The following is a 27,868-nucleotide window of genomic DNA, read 5'->3' as shown; positions in this document are numbered from 1 at the left end:
ACACGAACTGGCACCCATATGTGATCTCAGTGTCGCAGGCAACGGCTTTACCCAATATACCACAATGCTGGCCTTATTTTTTTAAATTAACTTATTCTTATCCCAACTTGTTCCAAAAAAGAAAACTGACATAGTACAGCAAGATATTTAAGAATTAGAATGTAGTTTCTTAGCAAAACCAGCACCAATATTTTCTGGATTCTATATGGAATGCTTTAACCCTTTTTCTCTTGTTCCAAATGTGGTAAAAATTAAAAAAAGTACTCATTTGTGAGTTCAGTATGCCTTAGCTGTAGGAAGGACGTGTATGAAATAAGCTGAAATTGTAAAAGGAATAATCAAATCAAGGATGAATTTGCACCTTTTACTGTTCAATAAAAATATTGACTATCTCCAGTGTCTACACTGATGCTCCTGGGTTCTGTAGTAACGGGTTAGAAGATGATCCTTGCTGGTGAGGCAAGATGGCAGTTGAGGAGAATGACTAGGGCAGATTTCACGACGGGCACGTGGCCTGAACCACCCATTAAAGGCTGGGCAGGACTTGGGTTGGCAGAGAGAAGGTTTTTAGTCAGGGGACCTTCAGGGACCAAGAGCCTCAGGTAGGAATGCATAATGCCTGTGGGTGGATTAGTTCTGTAGGGAGAATGTTGTGGTCTTAGTGGCAGGAGAACATCACTGCCCACTGTCAAGAGTGCCTGGGCTCTGGGATGTATTTTCCAACCAAGGTCCCTGATTTGCAAGCTTTCTCTGTGACTTCCAACTTCCTGGGCCTTTGCTTCTTGGGAGTCTTTGTTCCCTGGGAAGCAGTGGGGAATTAGTCATTCTGAAGATTGGCTCCTACTCTGTTTTCCCTTCCTAGCTGTTCTGAAAGTGCGAAAGGCAGATTCAAATTGGATGTCATTTCATCTGGACTACGGAAAAAATTCTTCTGGGAGAGGCAGCAGTAACCTGGTTTTGCCTCTCACCTAAAATAGGCTTTGGGTGACTGATGATCTATTTCACAAGGCGCTACCAACTCAGCCCCTGATTCTATTCTTGTAAATCTACTGCAGCCTCCGCTTCAGGAGTAGGAATATTTCCTGTGGACTAGAGATTGTCCACACGGATACACTGCTCTGCAAATCAGAACCATCCCTAGAGACAAAGAAAGCCCAGGTCTCTTTCATTCCATAAATTCCCTAGGAGCCTCCCTTTCCCTTCACTGTCTCCCTTCTTCCAATCAAAATGTACCTAGTGAGAGTATGGTGACGTTCACTTTGTTTTCTTCTTAAGTAGATATTTCCCTTGTACTGGGACCCTCTACTCTTGCACATAGTATTTTCCAGAGGCTCTTAACTTCCATTCTGATGAATCCAGGGAGAGAACCTGCTTGAAAGATTAAGACTAGAAAGAGTAAACTAGGATAAGAGAAATGATGGAGGGGCCAGAACTGTGGCTCAGTGGGTTAAGCCACTGCTTGCAATACTGGCGTCCCCTTGTTGGAGTGCTGGTTTGAGTCCCATCTGCTCTGTTTTTGAACGCGTCCTGCTAACATACCTAGGAAGGCAGCGGAAGATGGTCCAAGTACCAGGGCTTCTGCCACCCACGTGAGAAACCAAGATGCAGTTCCTGGCTTCTGGGTCTGACCTGGTTTAGCCTTGGATATTGCAGCCACTTGGGGAGTGAACTAGTGGATGCAAGATATCTCTCTTTCTCTCTCTCCTTCCATGCTTTTTTCTTTTTCTGTCACTCTTCCTTTCAAATAAATTAATAAAATCTTTTTAAAAAGAAAAAAATGTGATGGAGCATATCTTCCTGACCAGACCAATAGTCCATGAGCCGTTCAAACTCACAAAATATGGTTTTGACATATTTCTGCATGCCTAGCAATAAAATGAGTCAGGAGCCCTGGGAAGTAACAAGACCTAAACATTTTAATAAGTTTTAATGATTTAAATGAGGCATTCTTAAACTTAAAATAATTCTCTCTAGCTGGTGGTTTGTTTTGTGTGAGTGCATGCTGCCATTCCTTTTTTCTGATTGGTGTTGACACAGACCAGCTCAGCCAGTTTACTCTTCTCTGACAGGTGAAAAACAACGGAAACTAGCATGCCAGAGGAGTGAGGGAGAAAGGACCGCTGTTATCTAGTATTCTAAACTAAAGAACCTTCCGTGTGCTCCAGCCTATGGAATTCTGTGACCTCCATGCTTTGAACCTATTCTCATGGGTTCTGAGAGCTTTGGGTGTTGCTGGCAACAATGGAGCATCAGTTACAGTTGGTTTGGGTGAGGGACTATTCTTCAGGAAATTCTGCTGTCTCTTGCTGCTGCTTCTTTATGAGACATAAAGGCAGCACACAAAAGGTGTTCAAGAAGTTCATGGAAATTCATACTATGAAAAATATATGCACAGATATCAAAATGGTTTTGTACCAAAATAAAACTTATTTTTAATTCTATTTTTCCATGAACTTTTTGAAGTGCCTTTGTATTTCTGCCAATAGAACTTTGCTTGATAGAATTAAATAGGGAATTTTTTTTCTTAACAAAAAAATGCTCCCAGGCCAGACTCTTTCTATGTATACCAAAAATTCTTTATTGTTCATGCATGAAGCAAGTTATGGTAAAACAAAATTTTGTTGGTATTCTATTGGATGAGAATTCAGGTCACTTCCACAGATACTTGTTGAAAGCATGCTCTCACTGGAGCTGGGATCTGGGAATCAGATGAATAAAGCACTCACTCTGCTTCTTAGTTACTCATTGTCTAAGTGAGGGAACTTGCAGTCAGGCAGTTAGTTAAGGATGCCATCATGGCCTTATGAGCTGGGTTGGTGACTGGGGCCACTGTGTCTCTAGCAACATCCATATCTGAGAAAAGATCAAGTCAGAGGCTGTCTGAGAATCAAGGACCATGTTAAAAATGAGGCCACTTGTTTGGGATTCTGGAGGTAGAGTCCTATTGTAACTCTTTAATTCATTGCCTATGCCACTTTAAATTGCCAGGTATTCATGGACAATTTTTTTGGAAGTGGATATAGAGAGTTCCATTAACACTAACATATCTTCATACTAAACATTGTGTACCTATGAATTAGGACATTTGTATTCTTATCACTGTGTTCTAAGGGTCACACTGTATGCTTTGTTTTCTTGCAGTATGTTGATTATAGACTTAGAATGTAAGACATAAGAATCAAGCTATTTTTATATTCTAGAACAAACTACTTGTTATGGTACTATATTTTTTTCTGATATTTTATTTATAATATTTGCACATTTATTTATTTACATTATCCTAGAGTAGATTTGGTATCAGAACCTCATAGAATGGATTTGGTCATATAGCCCATTCTCTGGCATAGATTAAATAACATATTCATTATTATTTATAGAAATGTTCTGTGATATTATCCTTGGACAATTCTCATTTGGGGATACGTGATCTTTCCTTTTAATATTTTCTATCAATAGGTGTTCTAATTGACCTTTCTAGAGTTTTTAAAACAAATTTCAGTAACTTGTATCTTCCCAGAAAATTGTCCATTTTATCTAGCTTTTAAAAATCACTAGCAATAAATTTCACAAATAATATTTTACAAATAATATTTCATGTCATCTAAATTAATGGTTGCATCCCATTTTGTCTTAGTTTATATTAATTTCCTTCCTTCCTTCCTACTTCCCCCTCCCCCACTCCCCTCCTTCCTTCCTTCCTTCCTTTTCTTTCTTTCTTTTTAAGAAAAGATTTATTTATTTGAAATGCAGTTACAGATAAAGAGGTAGAGACACACAGAGAGAAATCTTCCACCTGCTGGTTCATTCCCCAGATGGCTGCAACAGCCTGGGTTGCGCCAGGCCAGAGCCAGTAGCCAGCAACTTTATCTAGGTCTCCATGTGGCCGTAGGCTTGGGCCACCTTCCACTGCTTTCTCATTAATAGGGAGTTGGACTGGAAGTGGAGTAACCAGGACTTGAACTAGCCCTCATATGGGATGCCTGTGTCACAGGTGGCAACTTAACCTGCTGTGCCACAATGCTGGTCTCCATTCTCTTTCAATCTCTCTCTCATTCTACCTGACAGAACTTCCATCGTTTTATTCATTTATTCAGTCTGTTTATTTTAAAAGCTGTCAGAGTCCACATATGAACTGATATTTTTCTTATGACACTAAAAGTGCTTCTTGGGACTGGCATTTAACTTACTGATTAAAGATGCCAATTAAGATGCCCATGTCCCCTGTTAGAGTACCTGAGGTCAACACCAGGCTCCAGCTCCTGACTCCAGCCTCCTGCTAGTGAAAACTCTGGGAGGGAGCAGTGATATCTCAAGTCATTGTCTTCCTGCCAGTCACACAGGAGACTGGGATTGAGGTTCCAGTTCCCAGTTTGTGCCAGGCCCAGCCCAGGCTGATGTGGGATTTAAGGAGTAAATCAGCAGACAGGTGTTTCTCTCTCTCTCTCTCTCTCTCTCTCTCTCTCTCTCAAGTAGTTCCTTACATTACAGTGCTTTGTAATACTGTGGCATGAATCAGTTTATTTAAAAACGTAGTAGAAAGACTGATACTTTCACTTGTAACTATGACTGTGTCACTTGGAGCAAATACTCTTTCATTTCAAGCTATGATTTCCCTTTGTATAAAATGAATGGAATATCTGCTCTACCCGCTGTACAGCATTGCTGCACTGACCGAGTGAAATGATGTATGTGAGAGTGTTTTTGAAAACTATGAAGAATATACAAACAAGATAATCCTGTCACAAAATAATGTTGCTTTTAGGCTGTGTAGAAAAAAGAAAACCCAAGCAAATACCCTCTTTTGTAATTTTAAAAGCATTTTTCTATATCACAAAAATCATATAGCCTCTCCTCTTGAAAATGTTTACAAGATTACTTTGTTTCAGGGGAACATATTTCCTCATCACCCTCCCCCCAGCATAGAAAGTTCTCGGTGTACTAAATTAGAAATGTGCACTGAAGACCCATTCAATAAAGGACACTGAAATGGAAATTAGCTCAAGCCTTCTTTCAATTAATTTCTGTTCCCCAAGGTGCCACACTTTCCTTTTCTGTCACAGCAGTTAATTGAAAAGTAATAGAGCATTCTGAGTTTTTGTGGTCGTACGTGTGTATGTGGGGAGGATAGTACACATTGTAGGTCAACCTTGGGGAGTATCGGGAGAGTTTTTGGTATTTTTTAGGTTTCTATTAGCTTTATTAGTAAATAGTTTTATATTGACTTCATGAATATCTGGTTTTAACTTCCTAGGTAAATGTTTCAACGTTTCTATTTCTCTATGTCAATAATTTTAGAATCTTTGTTTTTAAAAAGCAGAAAACTGATTTTTAAAAGGCAACCCTTGGCTGGCGCCGCGGCTCACTAGGCTAATCCTCTGCCTGCAGCGCCCGCACACCGGATTCTAGTCCCGGTCGGGGTGCCGAATTCTGTCCCGGTTATCCCTCTTCAAGTCCAGCTCTCTGCTGTGGCCTGGGAGTGCAGTGGAGGATGGCCCAAGTCCTTGGGCCCTGCACCCGCATGGGAGACCAAGAGAGGCACCTGGCTCCTGGCTTCGGATCAGCGTGGTGCGCCAGTCGCAGTGGCCACTGGGGGGTGAACCAACGGAAAAAGGAAGACCTTTCTCTGTCTCTCTCTCTCACTGTCCACTCTGCCTGTAAAAAAAAAAAAAAAAAAAAAAAAAGGCAACCCTTCCCCAAAATCTATGGTATATGAAGGTATATGAATCAGACGAGCACAGAGGAACTCTGGCAAAAGGGGATGGGGAGGAGGGCCCAGAATGCCACCAGTTTGGTGGCTTCCTCTCTGTTCCTCAGGGCAGACTCGGGAAAGCCCGGGGACTTGAAAGAGTACAAATTGAAGGTCATTGGTCCATACCCTGATCAGGTGTGACTGAGAGACCAACGGACTTAAAAACTTAGCGTTTGGCCCTGCAAGGTGAAAAGGAAGGAGAAGAAGCCATGTTAACTTGGTGAGAAGAATGTGATAACATCTAAAGGTTATTTGTTCAAAAGTAAGCAGTGAGGCAAGGGCTGTTCAGGGTAGAATAAAGAATTCCTGGACTCAAAGAATGAGGGATTCCTAATACATATGGAAAGCAGACTGTTAGCAGGATCTCAAAGGAAGTTTTGTAATGTAGTAAGGCTTTTTCGACAAAAATGTACTTTTCTATGTAATCTTGTCATTTTCCTTTTTAAACTTTGCCTTTCAATGTGCGTTACTCATTAATGATCGTAGTTGTCAATCTAGAAATTCTCTTCGGGATACCTAGCCTCTTAAGAAAACGAAATCCTAAATATGAAAAAGGAAGGATACATTCCTTTTAATATCATTTATTAACAATGAAAACTAGAAAACTATCCTAATAATAGTTGGAGGAAGGAAATAAAATGATACATTTCCCAGAGCAACTATTTTCCAGCAAGTAGATATAATAATTGTGAAACTAATTGGAGAAAGTCAGGAATAATAAAAGTGCCAGTTCTGAAATCACACAGACCTGAATTCTAATTCTTGCTCCCTCTGCCATCTCTTAATCCATGATCCTGAGTGTATTATTACCTCATTTTCCGGAGTCTCAATACTCTCATCTATAAAATGCAAACAATGATAGATGCTCAGCATGATCAGTGTGAGGCTTCAATTAAACATGACAATATAAATAAAACATGAGGCATAGTACTTGGTACATAGTAGCTCTTCAGTAAATATTAATTCCCTTTCCACTATTTCTTATAGAACATATGGAAAAATATTTAAGATCTATCAACAAACTTGAAAAACTTAAGGAAATACATGTTTTCTTTGGAAAATATAGATGACAAAATTAAGTAGAAAAGTTGAGTAGACCAATTACTTTTGAAGAATTTGAAAAAGTTTTAAAGATCCACCTGCTTTTTAAAAAAAGGCACCAGGACTCATAGCTATGCTATAGTATCTTTTAAAGAACAAACAATTCCAATGTAACTGAAAATGTCCTTGCTTATCAAAAAAAGAAGGAAAACTGTCTAATTCATTAAGGCTGGCATAACCTTAATGAAAAAATAAAATAGAATGAAAAAAACAAAACAGTATACTCTCCAAGGATCAAAACTGCTTTTGACTATTGATACAAAAACATCTAAATATTGGGGCCAGCATTTTGGTGTATCAGGTAAAGCCACTGCCTGGGCTGGTGTCCCATACAGGTGCCAGTTCATGTCCTGGCTGCTCCACTTCCAAATCCAGCTCCCTGCTAATGCACCTGGGAAAGCAGTGGAAGATGGCCCAAGTCCTTGGGCCCCTGCACCCACGTGGGAGACCTGGAGGGAACTCTTGGCTCCTGGCTTAGGTCTGGCCCAGTCCCGGCCATTGCTGCCATCTGAGGAGTGAACCAATGAATGGAAGACCTCTCTGTCTCTGTCTCTCTTGTGCTCTCTGTAACTCTGACTTTCAAGTAAGTAAGAAATCTTTTTTAGAAAGTTGAATATTAACAACCAGAATCCAGCAGTGTACCAAAAGAACTACACTATATCCTATGACCAAGCATACACTCCAAGCATATCAGGATGATGCAACATCAGCAAATAAGCATAATTGCTTACAAGATGAAGGAGAAAAAACAACTCTATTAATAGTTGCTCAAGTGTCTAATAAAATCCAGCATCTATACCTAATAAGGAATTATAGTAAAGTGGGACTAAAAGCAAACTATTATATACCAAAAATAGCAAATGTTCTAAATTATTATAAAGCCATTTACATTAAATTGAGAAAATAATAATTATGTCCACTGTCGCCATTTCTGGTAAACATGCTGAAACCTTTAGCAAAACAGTAAGATAAGGACAATGAGACACCTGGTATTACTATTTGAAAATAAGGGTAAACAATCACACAGAAAATCAGGAAATACTCATTTTTAATTCCATAATTAATAAAGGACTTTGGTTTGGTTGCTGAATATAAAATAAATATACAAAAAATAGACACTGCAAAAGCTAGCTATACAGGAAAATGGGCAAAATGTTATTCACCATGGCAATAAAATCTATAAAATACTTTAGAATAAATTTCACACACATAAGAATATGGTACCCTTAAGAGGAAAACCACAGGGGCTGGCATCGTGGAGTAGTGAGTTAAGCCTCCAGTGCTGGCATCCCTTATGGGTGCAGTTTCCAGACTCGGCTCCTCCACTTCAATCCAGCTAATGCACCTGAGAAAACAGTGGAAGATGACCCCAGTGCTTGAGCCCCCGCATCCATGTGGGAGACCTGTAAGAGCCTCCTGGTTCCTGGCTTTGGCATGGCCCGGCTCTAGGCCGTTGCAGCCATTTGGGGAGTGAACCGGCAGATGAAAGATGTTCTCTCTCTCTTTCTTTTCACCCCTCTCTGTAATTCTGCCTTTCAAATAAATTTTTAAAAATCTTTAAAAAAAAAGAGTAAAACCACAAAATTTAATTGAAGGATCTAAAACAAGAACCAGAAAATGAACAGAACTACATTGTTCTTGAATGGCAGGATTCAATGTAAGGCAACTATTAATTCTCCTAAGTTAATAGATAAATCTAGTGCAACTCCAATAAGAATCTCATTTTTTACTAATTAGATAGTGAAATTATCTTGGAATTCATTTGTTCATATGGAAAAATGAATGTCAGAAAAAGGAGAATTATAAAAAAAGTATTAACAGTTGGCTTGTAGCTATCCACCAGACGATAAGGAAGTGAAATATTCCTTTATGCCATATATAAAATCAAATTGCAGACAAATTAACCACTTCTAAAAAGTTAGAAAAAACCTTGAAGAAAATTCAGAAAAATTTAGAAAAATCTTGAAGTTGCAGCTCTTAAACTAACTCAAGAAACATAATGCAATTAAGGAAGAAATGTTTTGACTATAAATTTTAAAATATTTCAATAGCAAAAGTGTCTACAAAGTCAAAAGTCAAAAAGATAGATGGGGAAAATATCACATGTAACAAACAGACAGTTACTTTCTATTATATAAAAGCTCTTACTAATTTTTAAGGAAAAGGCAGACAATCCAGTAGAAAAGTAGACACGTCAGAGGAATAGATAATTTGCAGAGGAGCAAATCTAAATGTTCAGTAAATGTAGGAAAAGAAGCTCAACAGCATTAGCTATCAGAAGATTTAACTATGAAATACTACTTATCACTCATCTGACTGACAGAACTAAAATGTTAATATCCACTAGTGGCTGGGATGCAGGAAAAAAGGTATTCACACAATGCTTCTAGCACAAGGAGAATAATTAAAACGGTTTTGGAAAGCAGCCTAGCCACATCTATTGAAACACTATTAAAGAAAAAGCAACAATATATAAGGCTCTTTGTACCAAGATGTTTGTTGTGGCCTTTTTTGCAGTGGCAAAATCTGGAAATAAAGATTATAGCGGTCAATATGGGAATGATTAACACAGTTCCTTCACACCAAGGAATACTGTCCAACCATTTAATAATAATTACTTAGATCTATACCAATTCACTTGCAGAGTTTGCAACAATGTGTTAAGTGAGGAGATAAGAAGTAAAGAGATGGGGGCTGGCACTGGGGCCCAGTGGGTTAAACCATGGCCTGCAGTGCTGGCATCCCATATGGGTGCCAGTTCAGGTTCCAGCTGCTCCACTTCCAGTGCAGTTCCCTGCTCCCTGGGAAAGTAGCAGAAGATGGCCCATGTCCGTTGTCCCCTGCCACCCATGTGGGAGATCTGGAAGAAGCTCCTGGCTCCTGGCTTTGGCCATTGGTCATTGCAGCCATTTGGAGAGTGAACCAGTGGATGGAAGATCTCTTTCTCTGTCTCTCCTTCTCTCCTGTAACTCTGCCTTTCAAATAAATAAGTTAATCTTGGAAAAAAAAAAAACCAGAGAGGTGTCAACCTACAATGACAACCCATCCCATATTTACACTTTCTAAATTTATGTTTATATGAGAATGGAAAAACACCAGAGATTGTTAACATTGCTTGTGGGTGGGAAGGAACAGTATACCCTCAACTCAAGTAGCCATAATAATGATCCAATTTTTAAGAGAAAATTAAATGTTTTTGCCATACCATAAGTAGAAAATGTAGATGCAAAATTTTAGGTAAACTCCATTAACAATTATGTAAAACATTCCAAAGAAGAAAGATTAGCAAGCAGTAAAAACAGAAGATGATGACAGGGAAAGATGACTCTGTTAAGGTATAATACTCACAAGATAATTGTGCTCAATTAAAATCTACATTCAATGAATTTTGACAGATTTATGTACCTGTGTACCACTAATACAATTAAGCGATAGAACATTCTATAACACTAAAAAGTTCCCTTTGCCTCTTCCCAATCATCCCCCACCTCTAGTCTGAGGAAACTACTGACCTGCATTTTGTCAGTAATGGTTTTATTTGCCTTTTCTAGAGTCATGATTGAAGTTTAAACTGTATTTTCTCAATCTTGGATACTGTTAATGTATTTTGATTATTTCAATCACATTTCTTAGTTGCAAGCAATAGAAAACAACTCTGGCTGATTTAAGCATCAAAGGAATCTGTTGAAAGGATATGGGATAGAATCACTGGGAGACTGGAGAACCAAGTTTGGGGTTATATGGCCAGCAACAATGCTCCAAGTCATATAGTGTAACTGCTCTGGTGAGGAGAGCACCACAAGTTTCCTAAACTGTCTGTCCCAAAATAATGGTCACCACCACTACCCTTGCTGCCACTGCTGTCTTAGCAACGCTTTCTGTTGCCTAGAAAGGAAGAAGTATATGAAGTACATTTGCCTTCGGATATCCTTCTGCAATAGCCAGTGTCAGTGGGTGCACCTGAGTGTCATGGCATAGATCATGTGTCTGTCACACCTTAGCTGCCAGGGAGACTAGGATAACTAACACGTACGGTCTCTATAGTGGGAGGCATATGATCAACCCTTGTGTGATGGAGGAGTTCCCCAAACATTAGGAAAGGGTTAAAATGTGGATGGTTATGAAGAAGGCCAATATCTGAAAACTTTTCTGCGTGTGTGTGTTACGCTGCATTCTGAACTTTAGCTCAGTGTCTAATGGTCAAGACAGCAAGGCCACATTCGATAAGCATCCTCTGGGTGTGGAAGAGTCTGCCAGATGCTGAAAGTGGGGAAAAGACATCAAAGAAGTCACTGAAATAGAAACAGGTGCTTTGGCCTTCATACTTGCTCAAGGTTTTTCTTAAGACAATTTCCTTAAACTATAACCTACTAGTAAATTCAGTGTGTCTAAATTAATTTGACCCAGAAAAGAGCATAATGTATTAAAATTTTCCATAATTTTAAGTAATGAATTTCATACTTGTTCATAAAATGAATTTACCTTTAAGTATTAAGCTAAATATTTATTCAACTTAATATTCTGAAATCACATCACATAAACCTCAAGCTGTGTTCATTTCAACTTTTTAAGTTAACACAAAATTAGTGCAGTTTCTTTGCTGGTTCTGTTTACTGTCCTTTACTCTTTATTTCTGTTGACAGGGGCAGGGAAGAGGAGGTGGCCTGATCCAGGACGATGATGATGCAATGTTGAAGAATAAGTTGGAGGAGAGAAGAAACAGGCACCATGGAAAAAACCAAAACAAAGCAAGGTCAAATTTTTCTTACGTCTTCCTTTAAAGGCTCAACATTCAAGAAATGTAGGGTTTAATCTTGTATTGGCACTGTCTCAAAATATGACAATATATTAACTTGGACTATTCTCATTTCCCTACCATCATATAATGACCATGAAGAACATAGACTTGGTGCTGGAAACTGGGAAATATTGTACATATGTATGTGTATAATTTAGTGTGAGTTGTTATTTTATATATATATATGTATGTATGTGTATATAAATCAATAACTTTAGAACTGTTTCATAACAACCTGCTGAGTAAGGCCAAGATACGGCTTTAACTGACAGACAGCTGCACTTTCTAGGCTAACCTAGAAGCACGTGGTAGAGAACTCAGGCTACTAAAAAGTGTCAAAGTCTGAGATCCTGGCCTCTGTTTCCCAGTCCTAGGTCTTTGCCATTGTACAGGGCTTTTGGGATATAGTATATTATTTATGAATTTAGTGTAGTGAACTCTTTGCTAAAGAGAACTTTCCTATACCACCATGACTTAAGAAAACACCGTCTTTATCCACACAAATATTTGCGACCAGATATTTTGTTAGTAAACTGCTTGACTGAGGCAGTGTGACGTGATGGAGAGTAGCTAAATGGATGAGCAATGAACTGAATATTTTACCTGGTTTGCCTCATCTTCATGGCCAACTGACATGGTTCTGAAAGGTATATTCTAGGGCAACCATTTTTTCTCCCTAGGTTGTAAATGATTGTACCTGCTCCTTCCCTTGAGCTTGTCCTCTGCTTCTCAATCTCTAGTGCTGATAGTAGTGTTGTCTTTCTGCCTGTATCTTTCCCAGAAACTTTCCATTGCCAAAGCCTCCCTATCAGTTCTCTTGCCCAACAGCATTCCCTTAGCTGATCTTGGCAATGACAGAAGGACAGAGTTGAGATATTTGACAAGGATCATAGGAGAAGAAAGGGACATTTTATGGAATGCTGCTGAGATTATAAGTGTTGACTGGACAGGTACCTGGTGAAGAGCAGCCTTCCTGACCGTAGAACTGGCCCTTCAGGTGAACTTCAGTCAACCCCAAGAACATGAAGGAGACACTTCTTAGGCATTCCCTCTGGCTATTTAATGACCACTAATTATTCATTTTGTTGAGAAACTTATTCACATCAGTAGAACATTGATGTCTCCTCTAACAGTTTTATCAGGTAGTTATGGTTTGGGTCAGGATGTGAATTATAAGCACCACCTACCCAGCTTATATTTTGTTCCTCTTGAATCATTAGTTTCTTGTCATGTGCACTATCTCTGTGTCAGGCACAGAGAGAGGTTATATATGTTGCCTTGTTCCCTGCATGTATCTGAAGAGGACAGGGATAGAATGAGCTGTGTCAATTCAACAGCACTCTTTCTTCCTACAGGAGACAATGAGCACATGCCGGTGAACAATCCTGCCACGCAGATTTACCAGGTAAAGACAAACAGATTGTTCGAAGTGTTCCTGTGTGTACTAGTGATGACTGTCCTTTATGTATGGAGACTTTTAGCTCTTACAAGTGTTCCTGCATGCATCATTGCATTTGTTCTCTTCACAAGACTCTGAGATAGGCATGGCAGAGGGGACCATCTGTGTATTTCTGAGAGAACTGATTACAGAAGGACAAGTTATATGATTGATAAAATGCAGCACTGCTGCCCCTTCCCACTCTGCTTTTGTTGTCCTTTGCCACTATCACCTTGGCCATCACACTGCACAATAATATTTCCACTGGGAGAAGAGGACAAGTTCTGTTTTTCTTGGTTCCCTAGTCTAGCAGCAAGAATTAAGACTTGAAATGGCTAACATTGCAAAAGTTCAAATATTGTTGTGGGAAATATGTGTTAAGCTACTTATAAATGGCGGGCATAATTTAATTTACAAGGAAGATAAAAGTTCTGCAAAAATCTTTGCACCAAGAGACGTGTTTCTTGTTTGGCTTTCTAAATAGTACTTACTTGGCTTCTTTCTTCCAATTATAAATTCAATGTAAACTCTGCCCTTGAAAGTCATGGAAGTTTATTCTGACATAATTTGTAATATAAGAATAGCTTGGCATAGAAAAATCTATGCTCCTCTCTAGACTTCAGCCAGTGTTGTCTGGAATGCATGAAAAGGAAGAAAGAATTAACAGGGCTTTGTAGGAGTTGGGAGAAAGTGTTCTTTCAAAGTTGCTCTAAGATTTGAAGCCCTGGTAACCAGGAAGAGGAGTGATCTCTCAAGTAGAAATATAGGAATCCAAAGGAGTAGCTAGTTTAGGGGAAATGTGATTTACATTTGTAGAGTTTAAGTGACAGTAAAGTGAAAACAACAGTTAAGTTCCCAGAAATGTCATGCAAGTGATTGTTGCTGTGGACCCAATTAAGGAAAACCAGCACAGGACTGTGAAACAGTTCAACCATGCTCTTGGACCCGAAATGACAGAGTGTAGAGGAACCAACCCCGTTTCAATCTAACACATCTGTTTTGAGCAGTTACTTAGCCCAAAATCTACTTGTTGGCCTAATGGGATATTAAACAGATGAAATAGACATTGTCTTTGATTTTTAAGTATCCAAAACCTGGAAAAGACATACAATAAATAGCTCATCCAAGGCAGGTTATGAAAAGGATTAATGTAGAGACACTGGTAAAATTCTGAGGGAGGAATGAATGAGTATTGACTGGAAGATTTGAACTAGACAAGAGAGGACAAGTTGATCATCTGACCAGTGGATGTGGGGCAGGTTGTTTGAGGTAGGGGGCCAGCTTGTACAAAGGCGTGGAAGCAGGAGTGGGTCTTCACTCAGTGCTGGTTTGATGCCTCACTGGTCTAAGAACTTGCAATGCTTTCCCTGCCTGCATCCTTGTGTTCACATCTGACCTGTGTATGGCATCCGGATGAGTGTGGGTACCTCTTTAAACTCAGGTGTGATTCAAGGTCTGTTATAGATTTTATGTAGGTCACTCCCTGAATGTTGACTAAATATAGCTGCAGAGGGGATGGCCTCATTATCTCACTGTTTCGCAAATCTAAGTACATCTGTTCACAGTGGAACACATGATGTGGTGGAAATCAAGTTGGTCTATATGACCTCGGTGACACTGTTTTACCCCAATCTTGTTTCAAAAGAACTTTTCCTAACCCCAGTCTGTTTACTCCAAGCAACATTTAACCTAAAGATGAAGAAGGAGACCTAAAGAAAGAAGAAAAGGAAGAGGAAGGAGGGAAGAGGAGGGGAGTTAACTATAACAGAATAAAAATCTATACTAGAAAGAAGGATATCTGAATCAAATGAGAAATTTCACCAATTCTCCATCTGTTTATTTTATTTTCTTGATAGATTCTAGCCCTACCTGACATTATTGTATATGTTAACATGTTTATACTTTTGTTGTCTGTCTTCTTATCTAGAATGTAAGCTCTAAGGGCAGGGATTTAGTCCATTTTACTCTCTATTGTATTCTCAGCATGAAGTATAATGCTGGAATATAATACACATTCAATAAATATTAGTTGAATGAACAAATATCTATCCACAAGATATGTATATTGCTTTGAGCCAGAGGGTTTATGAAGTTATCCAATATGGTGCCAAACAGTGTTGGGAAAATTTTCTGATTATTTGGGAAAAAAAGAAGAGATCCTGGCTTCATAACCTAATAAAAAGCAAACTCCATAGTGGATCAAAGGGTGAGACATTTAAAAATTAAACAAAATTTGAGAATAAGTGAATATTTTGTTTCTGGATGTGAAATGTCTTTCTAAGTAAAAATTACTGGAAAGAAATCATAAAGAAAAGAGTTTGAGAATTCACCCACATTATCATTTAAATTTTTTCCAACATAAAAAAATTTAAAAAAATTCAAAGGCAAATAAATAATTGGAAAGATATTTACAACAGATATTTCAAAGCTTTAATGATAGATAAGTGCAGTTCACGAAGATTAAAAAAAAGGAAACTTCTGAGACCCCTGTAGAAAATGGACAAATAATGCAATTTACCAAAGTAAAATTATAAATGGCTAATAAACAGAAGAAAATATTGAGGCTCAAAGAATCAATGATGAAAATAAGAAGTATTATTTTTTGACTGCCTAATTAGCAAGTAATAAAATAATTAATTATCTTTAATTTTTGTGAGTGAATGTAAATGTGTAGACATTTTTAGGACTATTATTGGATTAAATGCAAAAAATGTGTTACAATGTTCAATTCATCACTGGCTCCCTGTCCCATAACCTTTGGGTAGATTTGACCTTGTTGATGACAGTAAGGCACAGTAACCCAAATCAAGTTACAGAATTTAGCAGGAGATGAGTTCATTCCAGATAAAATGAAAACCAGAACAGTGGAATCAGTGTGAATATTCCAACCTGTTGGATTTGAGGCTCAGTATATTTTTTCTTCTTTGAATTCAAATGTATTAATTTTTCTCTCATCTTTTGTCCACTGTACATAAACCTTTTGAAAAACATTGATATCTTTTCCAGAGTCAGGTAATTTTGTTTTACCCTTAAATAGTTCATTTTGCTTATGTATTTTTAAAATTATAATTCTGTTAACATGAGAAGGGGTCCCATCATTAAGGCAAGAGATGTGATATCATGCAGAATGTTTCAGAGGATATGCAACCATTAGCATTATAACTTTTCAAAACACCTGGCCAAATATATTTTGTATAAGTATAAATTAATTGAATATATTGCTCCCTGCAATATAATCTATTTTCCTTTGAGTCAAGTATTACCTATTATCTTTGACTCATAGTGATTTCATATACAGGAACTTATCCTAGGGAAATAATCTGAAATATATGCAAAGATTTAAGCAAAAAGCATTATTTAAAACATATTTCATTATAATATTAAAAAACTATAAACTATAAATTTTCAATAAAAATAAGGGGACAGGTAAACTCTGGCATATTCTATATGATGGAATACTTTGTAGCCACTAAAAATAGACTTAAAGAACAAATTGGAGGGACGGTATGGGGGGGAAGCCATTGTAATCCATAAGCCATACTTTGGAAATTTATATTCATTAAATAAAAGTTTTTAAAAAAAAGAACAAATTGGAAGGCTGTGGAAAAGGGCTTATAGCAATCTTAGATAATAAATGGAAGGGACAGTATAAAAGTGTATCTTTAGTGTAATTTCAGGCATATAAATTTTATATCTGCATGGACTAAAATGGAATATAAATGTTAATGGTTACATTGAAGTAATGAGATTTGGGATGATTCTTTTTTTTCTTCTTTATTTTTCTCTGTAATGAAGGTAAACTAAGAAAATAAGTTATCTGCCAAAAGGACTTCTAATTAAAAAAAAATGGGAACCAGTCCTACAGTAATAGGTTTCATCATCAAAACTGCCATTGAAAGTTTTCTAGAATTTGTAAGTGACCATTGAGCCTCAGTTTTTTTGCCATTGAGGAATGTCCTGCTAACATCAGAGAAGTTAACTCTTCTTGGCCTTTGGTGCATCCAGGAATCAGTAAAATGAATTTCCAGAATACCAGTCTTCACCCCCACTTCGAAAGGACCCATAAGGATGATTTTCAGGGACGACCTCTGCAGAGAATGTAGAGGAGTAAATAGAAAAATTTACTCTCAACATTCAACTCGCTGCTCATTTTGTCTTCTAGATCATTTTGTTGCTGGGGATCAATAAAGAGGCCTAAAACTTGCAGGTGGAATTTGGCAGAAAAACTAAGATTCTTGGTTTCTTCTTCATGGTTTAGGAGAAAACCCAAGCAGTTACCTTGGCATCCTTGCCATCATGTACTATTTCAAAAACACTTGGGCTTTTGCTGTTAGAGAATTGAGTGTTGTAGAAATTTGGCCTGCATTGTGGAAGTTTCCCAAACTTTGACATTTATGACTTTGTAGACTTCCCAAGGTACAGGCCAGTCTCTGGAATTTGCTTCATAGTAGCCTTCTGACCTTGATAATGTGGCAGAAAGGAAGGGGAAGTCTGTGTGAAAAACAGCAAGTGAAAATTGAAGCACATTTAGCTTTGAGGCCTGAGGGGTTTAGGTGGAAAAAAAAAATGGAAGACATTGACCAAAATTCATCTTAAGAAGAGTTAAGAAGCCAAAAAGAGGAAGGAAACCAGAGAAACAGAAATTAAGAGCAGGAAATAGGAAGAATTCGGACTCTCCTCCCCCATTTCTTTGAGCCTAAGAAGCCCTCTGTGGTACCCTAGGCCTCGAAGTACAAGTCTTCCCTGAACCTACCTCCCGTGGGAGCGCGCCTCCAGCGGCAGGATGGAGGGATCATAACCTCTCTAGAGCAGCTCCATGAAAAAATCAACGAGATGAGGAACGTGTTCAACTCGCTGGAGAACAAGGTAGAAACCATTTCTAATCCTTGGGGTGGGGTGTGGGATGTCAAATGAGAAAGCTCAAGAGAAAGCCAAGAAAAGATGTTAAGACACTGTCTTCCCGGTATTTTTTATTCACAAAGGAGTGGCCGGGTTGATCCTGGAACACAACACCAATCTGAAGTAGCTACAGAAATGAAGCGCCCTAAGCATCTTAAGAATGGCATGTTGTCTCAGGTGTGTCATTGACCTTAGGGTGGCTTCCCCTCCCTGGCTGTGAAGTTGTTCATAAAGCAGAAGAGTTACTTCAATAGGAAATACCTAAGGGGCTCGAAGAAGCTTGAGTGCATGGTGAGAACAGTGCTCACAGCTCACAACAGTTCCAGAGTTCCAAGAGTCCATGTAGAACGTGCCTGTTAGGGAATCATTGTGATGGTTCTTTTTTTTTGAGAGCTGGAGCTCTACAGGGGAGGAAAAATCTTTTACCCTAAGATTCTATTGTCGCTTTTTGACTTTAGGGGAAACTTCACACAAACACCTAAGGGAGCAGTGATGATGAAACCTATTTCTGTCGGATAGTGGTTCCCTTTTCTTCCCAAGTAGAAAACCAAAATGCATGTCAGGACACTGAATGCCAAGTTTACTTCCTTCAATTTTAAAACCTGCATACATTTTGCTTTGACTTTACGTAACCATCAGTGTTGTTTGTTTTGTTCATAGAAGATGAATTTACATAAAGAAAATTGCCTGATTAGAAAGTAGTTGATTTGGTGAGTTAAGCCATCATTATGACTGGATTAGGGCATGTGCCGAAAATCCACCATAAAGATTAATTATAAGTAAAAATGATTGGAATGAAAACCTATTCATACTACTTCCTAGTCTTCCTGTCCCCAAACACTTGGCAGGTCCTGCTTGGCGGTCCATCTTCAAAATGATCTTTTCGGGACCTCTTATTTACCCCTACCCTACCACCAGTTCTAGACAGCAGTCTGTTGGGAAGCACAGTGAACCGTGAAGCACTGAATTTTAAAAATATGATATTTTATAGTGGGAGGTGCCATTGCAAGCTGGAGTCGTTTGGACATCCTGATTCTGAAAATGTTTAGAAATGTACATTTGAAGGCCTTTCATTCCTTGGTGGAAGTTCTTAATGATAGAATAAACCTTAAACAATTCTGTTTTAAAGAGGGATGTGGAGCAAAGATCCTCTACTTAGAGTACAAGATCATAAATGTCAAGAAAGTAATGTTGTTATTAGCTTATTGTCATTATATTCTTAACTTACTGTCTGTTGAAAATTCTTTTTTTATTTGTTCAATAAATAAAACTGAATTTTAGAAGTGCTCCATTTTCTCTATATTTCTGTTTGTGCTTAATTTTCGACTTGCTGCCTACAGGGGAAAAGAATTAAAATTTATTGAACACACATGTACTAAGCATGTGCTGTGGTAGGCACCTTAGCTTCATTTACTAACTTAATTCTCAATACACCTCTGTGAAATAGAAACTATTAACTATTTTATGGATGAGAAAACTGCTAGAAAGAGGTTAACCAACTTGCCTAAGGTCTTAGTACTTGTGGAGAGGGCTAGGTTTTGTTCCCTATCTGACTCCAAAATTGACAGTTTTTCATGGTGTGCAATTTGACAATTTAGTTCAGTGTGTGTGCACTGCTACGTAACCAGGCTTGACTGCTGAAGATGATACCATTACCACCAACAGGCTGAGCTCCTTCCATTGTAGCTATTTTTGTGTCTTCCTTATGCATCAAAGCCCAGTGTCATTGAAAATGCAAGTACCTCCTTTAAAAAAAAGATTTATTTATTTATTTGAAAAGCAGAGTTACAGGGCAGGGGTGGTGTTGAGGGAGAGAGATAGAGATAGAGAGAGACAGAGATCTTCCATCTGCTGGTTCTCTTCCTGGATGGCCATAAGGGCTGGGGCTGGGTCAGGCAGAAGCCAAGAGCCTGGAGGGGCCCAAGTACTTGAATCATCTTGTACTGTTTTCCCAGGTGCATTAGCAGGGAGCTGGATTGGAAGTGGAGCAGCCAGGACTGGGACCCGTGCTCATATGGGATCCAGTTTTGCAGGAGTGGTCTAACATACTGCACCACTGTGCCAGTTCCAGAATAAGGAACTATTACCTCCTTTTTCATGGTGCCATCCAAGAATATTTTTTAAAATAGAAATAAAGTCGTCTTCATTTTCAAAGAAACTCTCAGTAATACTTAGTTGTTATTCTTTTTATCCTTTATTTTCATAAGGAAAAAAGACTGAATTTCCTTATCTTCTCATAATAACCAGGGAGAATATGGCCTGTCTATGTATCTTTGCACACTGAATTTCAAGAATTGCTGGATCAAGATTGTCTTATACATGAATATATTATTTTCCAAGTAAATCTCCTTTCAAAACAAATAGTAGCTTGCAGGAATAATCTCTTTTTAAAAAAGGTTTATTTATTTATTTGAGAGGCAGAATTACAGACAGAGGGAGAGACAGAGAGATCTTCCATCTGGTTCACTCTCCAAATGGCCACAATGGCTGATCTGAAACCAGGAGCTTCTTCCAGGTATCCCATGTGGGTGCAGGGGCCCAAGCACTTGGGCCATCTTCCTCTGCTTTCCCAGGCCATTAGCAGGGAGCTGGATGGGAAGTGGAGCAGCTGGGACATGAACAGGTGTCACATGGGATGCTGGTATCGCAGTCAGAAGCTTAACCTACTATGCCACAATGCTGGCCCAAGGAGTAATCTTAATTAATTGCTTACTTGTTTGTCACATATCAACATTTAGCATGTGCTGTATAAACAAGACAGTCTTCCCTACATGAATGAGGCCAAGGTTGCCTTCAGTTATCCAAACTTCAGTATACTAGTAAAATCTGTAAGTTTGCAGGAGCCTGATTGCTCAAACAAAAGAAAAATTCCAGGGACAAATGGTGCCATATGTAGTAATTTATAGCAAAGCAAATTCACTTGTCATGCCTTATTTAGTTGCAGGCCCTAGCCTCGGAACTCAAAACTGGATTCACAGAAGCAATGCAAGAACTGACAAGAATTCAGCATGGAGAATATGCTCTGGAAGAGAAGGTTAAGAGCTGCCGATGTTCCATGGAAGAAAAAGTTACTGAGATGAAGAATTCCCTAAACTATTTCAAGGTGGGCCCCTCTTCTAGTTCCCTGCTGAAAAGAGACTATTGGTCTTAGCAACAAGACTGGAAATCTTGCCTTTTCCCATAGCAGCCAAATATAAGAATTTTCTCTTTAAGGCCACTTACTAGTTATCATGGAAACATGCCTTTTTTTGTTTTTCTTTCTTGGAGCTCTTTGGTAAAATTAGGGGCCATATTAGAAGCAAAATTTTCTTTTCTCATTCATTCATTCAGTAAGTATGTATAAAAGCTTATATTGTATTAGATATTGTGTTACATAGTTTTACCCCATGTGCCAGTTTAAAAGTTAGCAACTTGTATTTTTAGGAAGAGCTGAGCAATGCCATGTCAATGATCCAGGCCATCACTTCCAAACAAGAAGAAATGCAGCAGAAAATCGAACAGCTTCAGCAGGAGAAGCGGAGAGAATCTCGAAAAGTTAAAGCTAAGTGAGTTCCTTAAAAACTCTAACAAGGTCAAGCATTTGGCTTAGAGATTAAGACACCAGTTGAGTAGTCTGTGTTCCAAGTCAGAGTGCTGAGTTCAAAGCCCCGCTCCACTTCCTGACACCAGCTTCTTGCTGGTGCCAACTCTTGCTCGTGCAAACCTGGTACAGCAGATGATGTATCAAATAGTTGGGTACCTGCCACCCCCGAATCAAGTTTCCAGCTCCTGGCTTCAGCTCTGGCCTGGCTCTGGTCATCATGGGCATTTGAGGAGGGAACCATAGGGTAGGAACTCTAACTGCCCCTATTTCTCTCTCCCTCTCGAGTAAATAAAAATTTTAAATATTTACCCAAGGTAAAACTGCTGCTCCTCCGCACGTGGAGGAGCCGCACCGGACCGGGCGCTTGTTGTTCCCTTTTTTTACAAGTCCTTTCTATAGTAAAGTAAGAATAAGTAAACAGCAAACTCCCAAAGCAAGAATGAGTAGAGAGAAATGAGAAAGAACGAAGTAACGAACTTCCCCGCGAACTCTCCAACGCACTCTCCAACCAACCCACACCACCATGCCGTCTCTCTCCTCCTATATAGTCCTCTCCACCAATCCCAACTCGGCTGCCCACACGCCGAGCACGCCGCTCTCCTCCAATCAGGAGCAGCTCCTGCAGCTTGTCAAGTTGGTGAGAGGCAGCTGGGTAGAAGCTGTTTACTTCTCTCCCAGCGCCATATTGTGGGAGAGCAGATGCATAGAATAAATCTTAATTCCAGTAACAGTATAGTCCGAATTGCTCCCCACAGATCCCCCTTTCTTTTTATTTTTTGGCGTTGATATGCGCCTGTGTAAAGTTCAGTGTGATCTTCATGCTATTGACTCTTGTTTGTCGTGCTACTTCAGAGTTTGTTGAAAAATGTCCCGTATTCCAAAGATCCCAGGGATTGGTTATTCATTGTTTTCTTCCTCAAATGGAGTTTTCTTCTTCTAGATCTTCTGCTGGCAGGTTTATCAACCGAATTCTTCTCTCAGGGGTCCATATTGGTTGTGCCGCACCCTGTGGAAAAAAACAAACGGCGCCTCGTACTCTTCTGAGTAAGGGGAACGGGCCTTTCCATTGGTTGTCCTGTAAATCCTTCCACATTACCCACTGTATTGATTCCTTATCAGCTGATTGAGTATGCATTTCTGCAGGTGTTTTACCGTTCTTTTTCTTGTTCAAAAAATTAATTGTATAAAGAGCTAGGGCCAAGACGTCCTTGTTGGATGTGGCCATTTCCCCTATTCCCCCTTTTTGTTTAATTATTAAATTTTTTAAATATAAGTGAGCGCGTTCTACCACAGCTTGCCCCTGTGGATTGTATGGAATACCAGTAATATGGGAGATTCCGAATTCTTTCAAAAATGCAGCAAAACGCTTTGATGTATACGCTGGGCCGTTATCCGTTTTGATCACATGAGGAACTCCCCAGGCTGCAAAAGCCTGCAAGCAGTGTTGGATTACTTGTTGTACTCCTTCTTTATTCATGGCTGTGGCCATAATTACACCTGAGTATGTATCTACAGTGACGTGAACACAGCTTTGTCGCCCAAAAGAGGGGATATGTGTAACGTCCATCTGCCAGATATGTCCTGGTTTAAGGCCACGGGGATTGGCTCCCGCAGGAATCTTTGGAACTATGGTAACAACGCACTTTTCACAGGATCTAATGATATCTTCTGCTTGCTTGCGGGGAATATTAAATTTAAAACTTAAAGTGTGGGTGTTAACATGCCATTTAGAGTGATATTCTTTAGCTTGTTCCAAAGCAGTGCATGCAAGCAAGAATCTTGAATAGTGATCTGCCATCATGTTTCCTCGAGTAAGTGGGCCAGGTAAATTAGAATGAGCTCTTATGTGGCCTATGTAAATAGCATGCTCTCTTTGATTTAATAACCCCTGAATTTCACTTAGATAAGAATAGACTGAGGAGGATTTAAGAATAAGGCACTGTGTAGCGAGCATCTGAACTGCATTCACCACATATGCACTATCAGACAAAATATTCATGGGTGCACTCTCTCTGCGTAATACTGTTGCGATAATAGCTAATTCTGCATGTTGTGGAGAAGGGGATGCTGTTAAAACAAAATATCGTTGATTGTTAAATATAGCTGCTCCTGTTCCGCCTTTAGCTCCATCCGTAAATACGGTAACTGCCCCTTGAATTGGATCCCTTCGCACCTTCTGCACCCGTTTTATTGAAACCTGTGTGCAGAAGTTAACAAATGGATGGCGAGGGTAGTGATTGTCAATCTCTATTTGTAGAATGAGAACTATGTATGCCCATTGCCAGCATTCCCTTGTAAAGGCTTCTACTGCCTCTTGAGCAAAGGGAACTACACATCGCTTTGGAGTCTTCCCCGCCATTTCTGTCGCCTTTTTTATTGCTGTTAATATTAAATCAGCCACCGCAATGCCTTGGGTGTATAGTACACGTGGTGCATGTGAATGTGGGTATACAAACAACAAGGGTCCTCCTTGCCAAATGACTGCGAAGGGATACAGCTGTTCCATAAAAATTAATATTTCTAGGGCTTGTTGTGGATCACATCTTTCCATCTGCATTGCTTTAATTTGTTTTTCAATTTTCTGTAACGCCAAGCGGGCTTCTATTGTCAATCTACGAGGGGAATCAAGCTGGGCATCTCCTTCTAAAATATTGAATAATGGCATCATATCTTCGGTGGTTAATTTACAATAGGGCCTCAACCAATTTAAATTGCCACATAATTTTTGGAAGTCATTAAGGGTCTGTAACCCATCTATTGCAATTTCAAATTCTAATGGGGTTACCTTTTCAGAAGTTACTTTAAGTCCTAAGTACTGTACTACTTCCCCTTTTTGTATCTTCTCTGGCGCTACTTGTAACCCAACTTTTTCCAAATATAATAGCAGCAGCTTATATGCTTCCATTAGGTGACTTTCACTTTCAGCCGTTATTAACAAGTCATCCATGTAGTGTAAAATTTGTACCTTTGGGCACTGTTGTCGAACCGGCTCTACTGCCTGGTCAACATATAGCTGGCATATGGCAGGACTGTTGGTCATTCCTTGGGGAAGCACCTTCCATTCATATCTTTTGTCGGGACCTTGATGATTAATGGAAGGTACGGTGAAAGCAAACCTCTGAGTGTCTTGTTCATGTAGAGGTATGCTAAAAAAGCAGTCCTTCAGATCGAGTACTATTAGTGGCCAATGCTTTGGAATCATAGTAGGAACCGGGAGTCCGGGTTGCAATGCCCCCATGGGTTGCATCTGCTGATTAACAGCCCGTAAATCATGCAACAACCGGTATTTCCCTGATTTTTTCTTTATCACGAATATTGGCGTATTCCATGGGGAGGTTGATGGTTGCAAATGGCCTGCCTCTAATTGTTGTGATACTATATCATTTACCGCAGCCAACTTTTCCTGGGTAAGGGGCCACTGTGGTATCCACTTTGGCTTGTTGTCCAGCCATGACAGTGGCAGCGGCTGCATCTCAGTGGCCCCCACGAAAAACCCGTGTCCTGTCTTTTAAAATCGCCTTTGGGCTGGGCTAGGTCCCTTCTGCCTTCTCTGGAGCCTAATCCTCTCTCCTGATATCCCTTTTTTATACATAATACGCCGTTCTGTAGAACTCTCCAATTGATCCTCATTTGTTAACGTCAGTCCCAATTGTTCTAAAATGTCTCTTCCCCATAATGTGATGGGGAGTGCACTAACATAAGGTTGCACATTTCCCTTGTTCCCTTCTTGATCCTGCCAACGAAGCACCTGAGCACTCCTTGATGGTGTCATGGCTGCACCTAGGCCTACTAAAGTATTATCTCCTGGCTGAAGGGGCCATGACTTCGGCCAATCATTTTCCGAAATTATACTTACATCCGCACCTGTGTCTAGCAGGCCCTGAATCGACTTTCCTCTAATGGTTAAGGTCCACAGAGGTCGATCTGCTAGAGATAGGGACAAGGCTGCAAATTTCTCCCCTTGGGGTCCATGAACATCCTGCGCTCCAATCATGATCAGTATTTGAGCCACAGGTTCTTCTGGTTTGATTTGAATAATACCCTTTGTAGATTGTATTAGCACTTTTAACTTATCACAAGGTAATTGAATGACTCCGGTGATGACCATTAGGCCTCTCAAAGCATTTGTTTCTTTTCCTACGATTATTCCAAGTCCGTTATGCTCCGCTGAAATTGTTTCTGCCCTCACCTCTATGGCTTGTGGCCCCATTTGAGGTGTCAGTACCGAATATTCGGTGGCTCGTAACTCTGCGCGGTAAATATTTGGTTTTGGGACCGTGGCACCCACCGATTGTTTTGGCCCCGGGGTGCAGGGGCCCACATTCCGTTTTTTTGCTGTTGACCATATACACCTGATCTTCTTATGGGGCCCGGCTCATTTGGCATCCTCAGGGGATTGCCTGCGCTGTTTATTTTAAAGTAACATTCACTGACCCAATGATTTCCTCTTCTACAGCGTGGGCAAAGGCCTGGTCTTCTCGAGTTCTCTATGCCCTGCCGATCTCGGGCTGGAAATCTGGCCCTACATTCCCTCATTAGATGCCCTTCTCGACCACATCTAAAGCATATACGTCCCCTCATGTTCTGTCTAAATTGTCGGGTTACTGCTACTGCAGCATGTGATCCAGAAACTACATCATCCATGACATCCCTACAGATTTTCAAAAAGGTAGGGATGTCCTTATGCTGCCATGGTCTAAGAGCTTCCCGACATGTTTTATTGGCCTGTTCATACGCCAATCTTTTGACTAAGGGCATTGCTTCTTCCACGGTTTCGAAAATGTTTCCTGCTGCTTCCATTAATCGGTTCACGAAATCAGCGTAAGGCTCAGTAGGGCCCTGTACTATCTTAGTTAGGCTGTGTCTTACTTCTCCTTTTCTGGGTATCACCTTCCAGGCTCTTCTTACTATTTCTCTCACCTGTAAGAGGACAGCTGTTGGTAATCGGGCCTGCTCATCGGGACTGGCAAATCGCCCTTCTCCATTTAACATTTCCTCATCCCATGCTTGATTCCCTGTTTGATAGTTCTGCTTTGAATATTCTCGCGCAAATTCTTTATAGGCAGCTAACCACAAGAGGAAGTCGCCCCCGCCTAACACCGCCTTTACTAAGTTTCTCCAATCCTCAGGTATTAGGCCTTGCTGCCCGATGTTATCAAGGATTGCCTGAGTGTAACTTGCATGGGGCCCATACAATTGTACTGATTGCTGCAACTCTTTAAGTAATTTATGGTCAAGAGGCGTCCATCCCCTGTTTCCCTGTGGATCCTGAATTACAGGAAACACCTGGCCTGGTTCCTGGTACTGCTCCCAAGCAGGTTTTCTATAAACAGCTCCCCTTTGCTTGTTTTCGGTTCTTGGCCTTTCTAGCTCCTCCTGCATACCTACTCCCTCCATCACTCCTTCTTCCTCCCACTCTTCTTCAATCTCATGGGGAAAAAAGGGGCTTTTCTTTACAGGAGGAAACTTTGGTAGTACCAATGGGCGATACCGGGGTGGTGATTCATCCTTTATGGTTGAATTTGCCAGCCTTGTATGGCCAGGCATCTCTCTCGGGGGCGAGGTTCCCTCCTCAGCTTCCTTCTCCCCCCCATAAGCTTCCTGGCTCTCTAAATCCTTCTTTGATTTTCTTCTCACTTGTTCGTTACAATAGTTGCTCGCCTGGCTGCCCTGCCATAATTCTTCCTGCATTTCACTCCCCTCATTAAGCAACAACTCGATCCCTTCCGTGGGGTTCTGAAGCACCTGATCAACGAGTTGCCACAGCTTCAGCACTTCTATCGGTTCCCCAGCCTCGCGCATTTTCCGTCCCACCTGCCTCCACTGCTGTGGAAACCAGGGGGACGTCTCTACGATTGCTCTTACGAATGCATGAATTTTCCTCCCCCCTCGTTTCCCTTGCTTAGAGGAAAAGCTGCGACGAGGTGGGGAGTAGGAAGAGAGAGAGAGAGAAACCATATTTAGCCCATAGATGATCTTTAGGGAGAAACAGAGGATGGTGCCCAGGAGGAGGAAGAGGTAGCCAGTGGGCAAAGAGTAGCCAAAGAACTCCATTGTCTGTACCGTCTGTGACATGTTGGAGCAGTGAGCGTAATGGAAGACTGAGTCTCCCAGACGTTCCCAGTTAATACCTCCTTCCTAGCTTCTAATTTTCTTCCCCCGCGGCTTTTTTCCTAGGTTCTGACTAGCTTTTCACCGGCACTCTTTCCGTCCGGCCTTCCCCTAGGCTCTTTGCTAGTCTCTCTCTCCAGTAATTTCCCACTTCTTCCCGGTCTTTCCCTCCCAGGTTTCCTATCCGAG

General features: G+C 40.1%; 1 protein-coding gene across 12 annotated transcripts in view; it reads left to right on the top strand.

The window, feature by feature from the left end:
• Positions 1 to 27,868, top strand: part of ARHGEF33 (Rho guanine nucleotide exchange factor 33) — a 101,467-nt gene that overhangs the window by 19,486 nt on the left and 54,113 nt on the right. For 7 of the 12 annotated variants that reach the window (XM_089326514.1, XM_089326518.1, XM_089326513.1 and 4 more), the window contains exons 3-7: positions 11,494 to 11,603; positions 13,004 to 13,053; positions 17,809 to 17,952; positions 20,924 to 21,088; positions 21,409 to 21,530. In XM_089326514.1, coding sequence (XP_089182640.1) covers positions 11,579 to 11,603; positions 13,004 to 13,053; positions 17,809 to 17,952; positions 20,924 to 21,088; positions 21,409 to 21,530 — 506 coding nt within the window. In that variant the 5' untranslated portion in view covers positions 11,494 to 11,578. The remainder of the gene's footprint in view (positions 1 to 11,493; positions 11,604 to 13,003; positions 13,054 to 17,808; positions 17,953 to 20,923; positions 21,089 to 21,408; positions 21,531 to 27,868) is intronic. The other 5 variants (XM_089326521.1, XM_089326520.1, XM_089326524.1 and 2 more) reach the window with 1 other exon arrangement.

The sequence above is a fragment of the Oryctolagus cuniculus genome, chromosome 2 (assembly GCF_051225735.1).
Source record: "Oryctolagus cuniculus isolate XC-2025 breed Fujian yellow rabbit chromosome 2, ASM5122573v1, whole genome shotgun sequence".
In the NCBI taxonomy this organism is placed as follows: domain Eukaryota; kingdom Metazoa; phylum Chordata; class Mammalia; order Lagomorpha; family Leporidae; genus Oryctolagus; species Oryctolagus cuniculus.
This window is presented reverse-complemented; position numbering and strand designations above follow the sequence as displayed.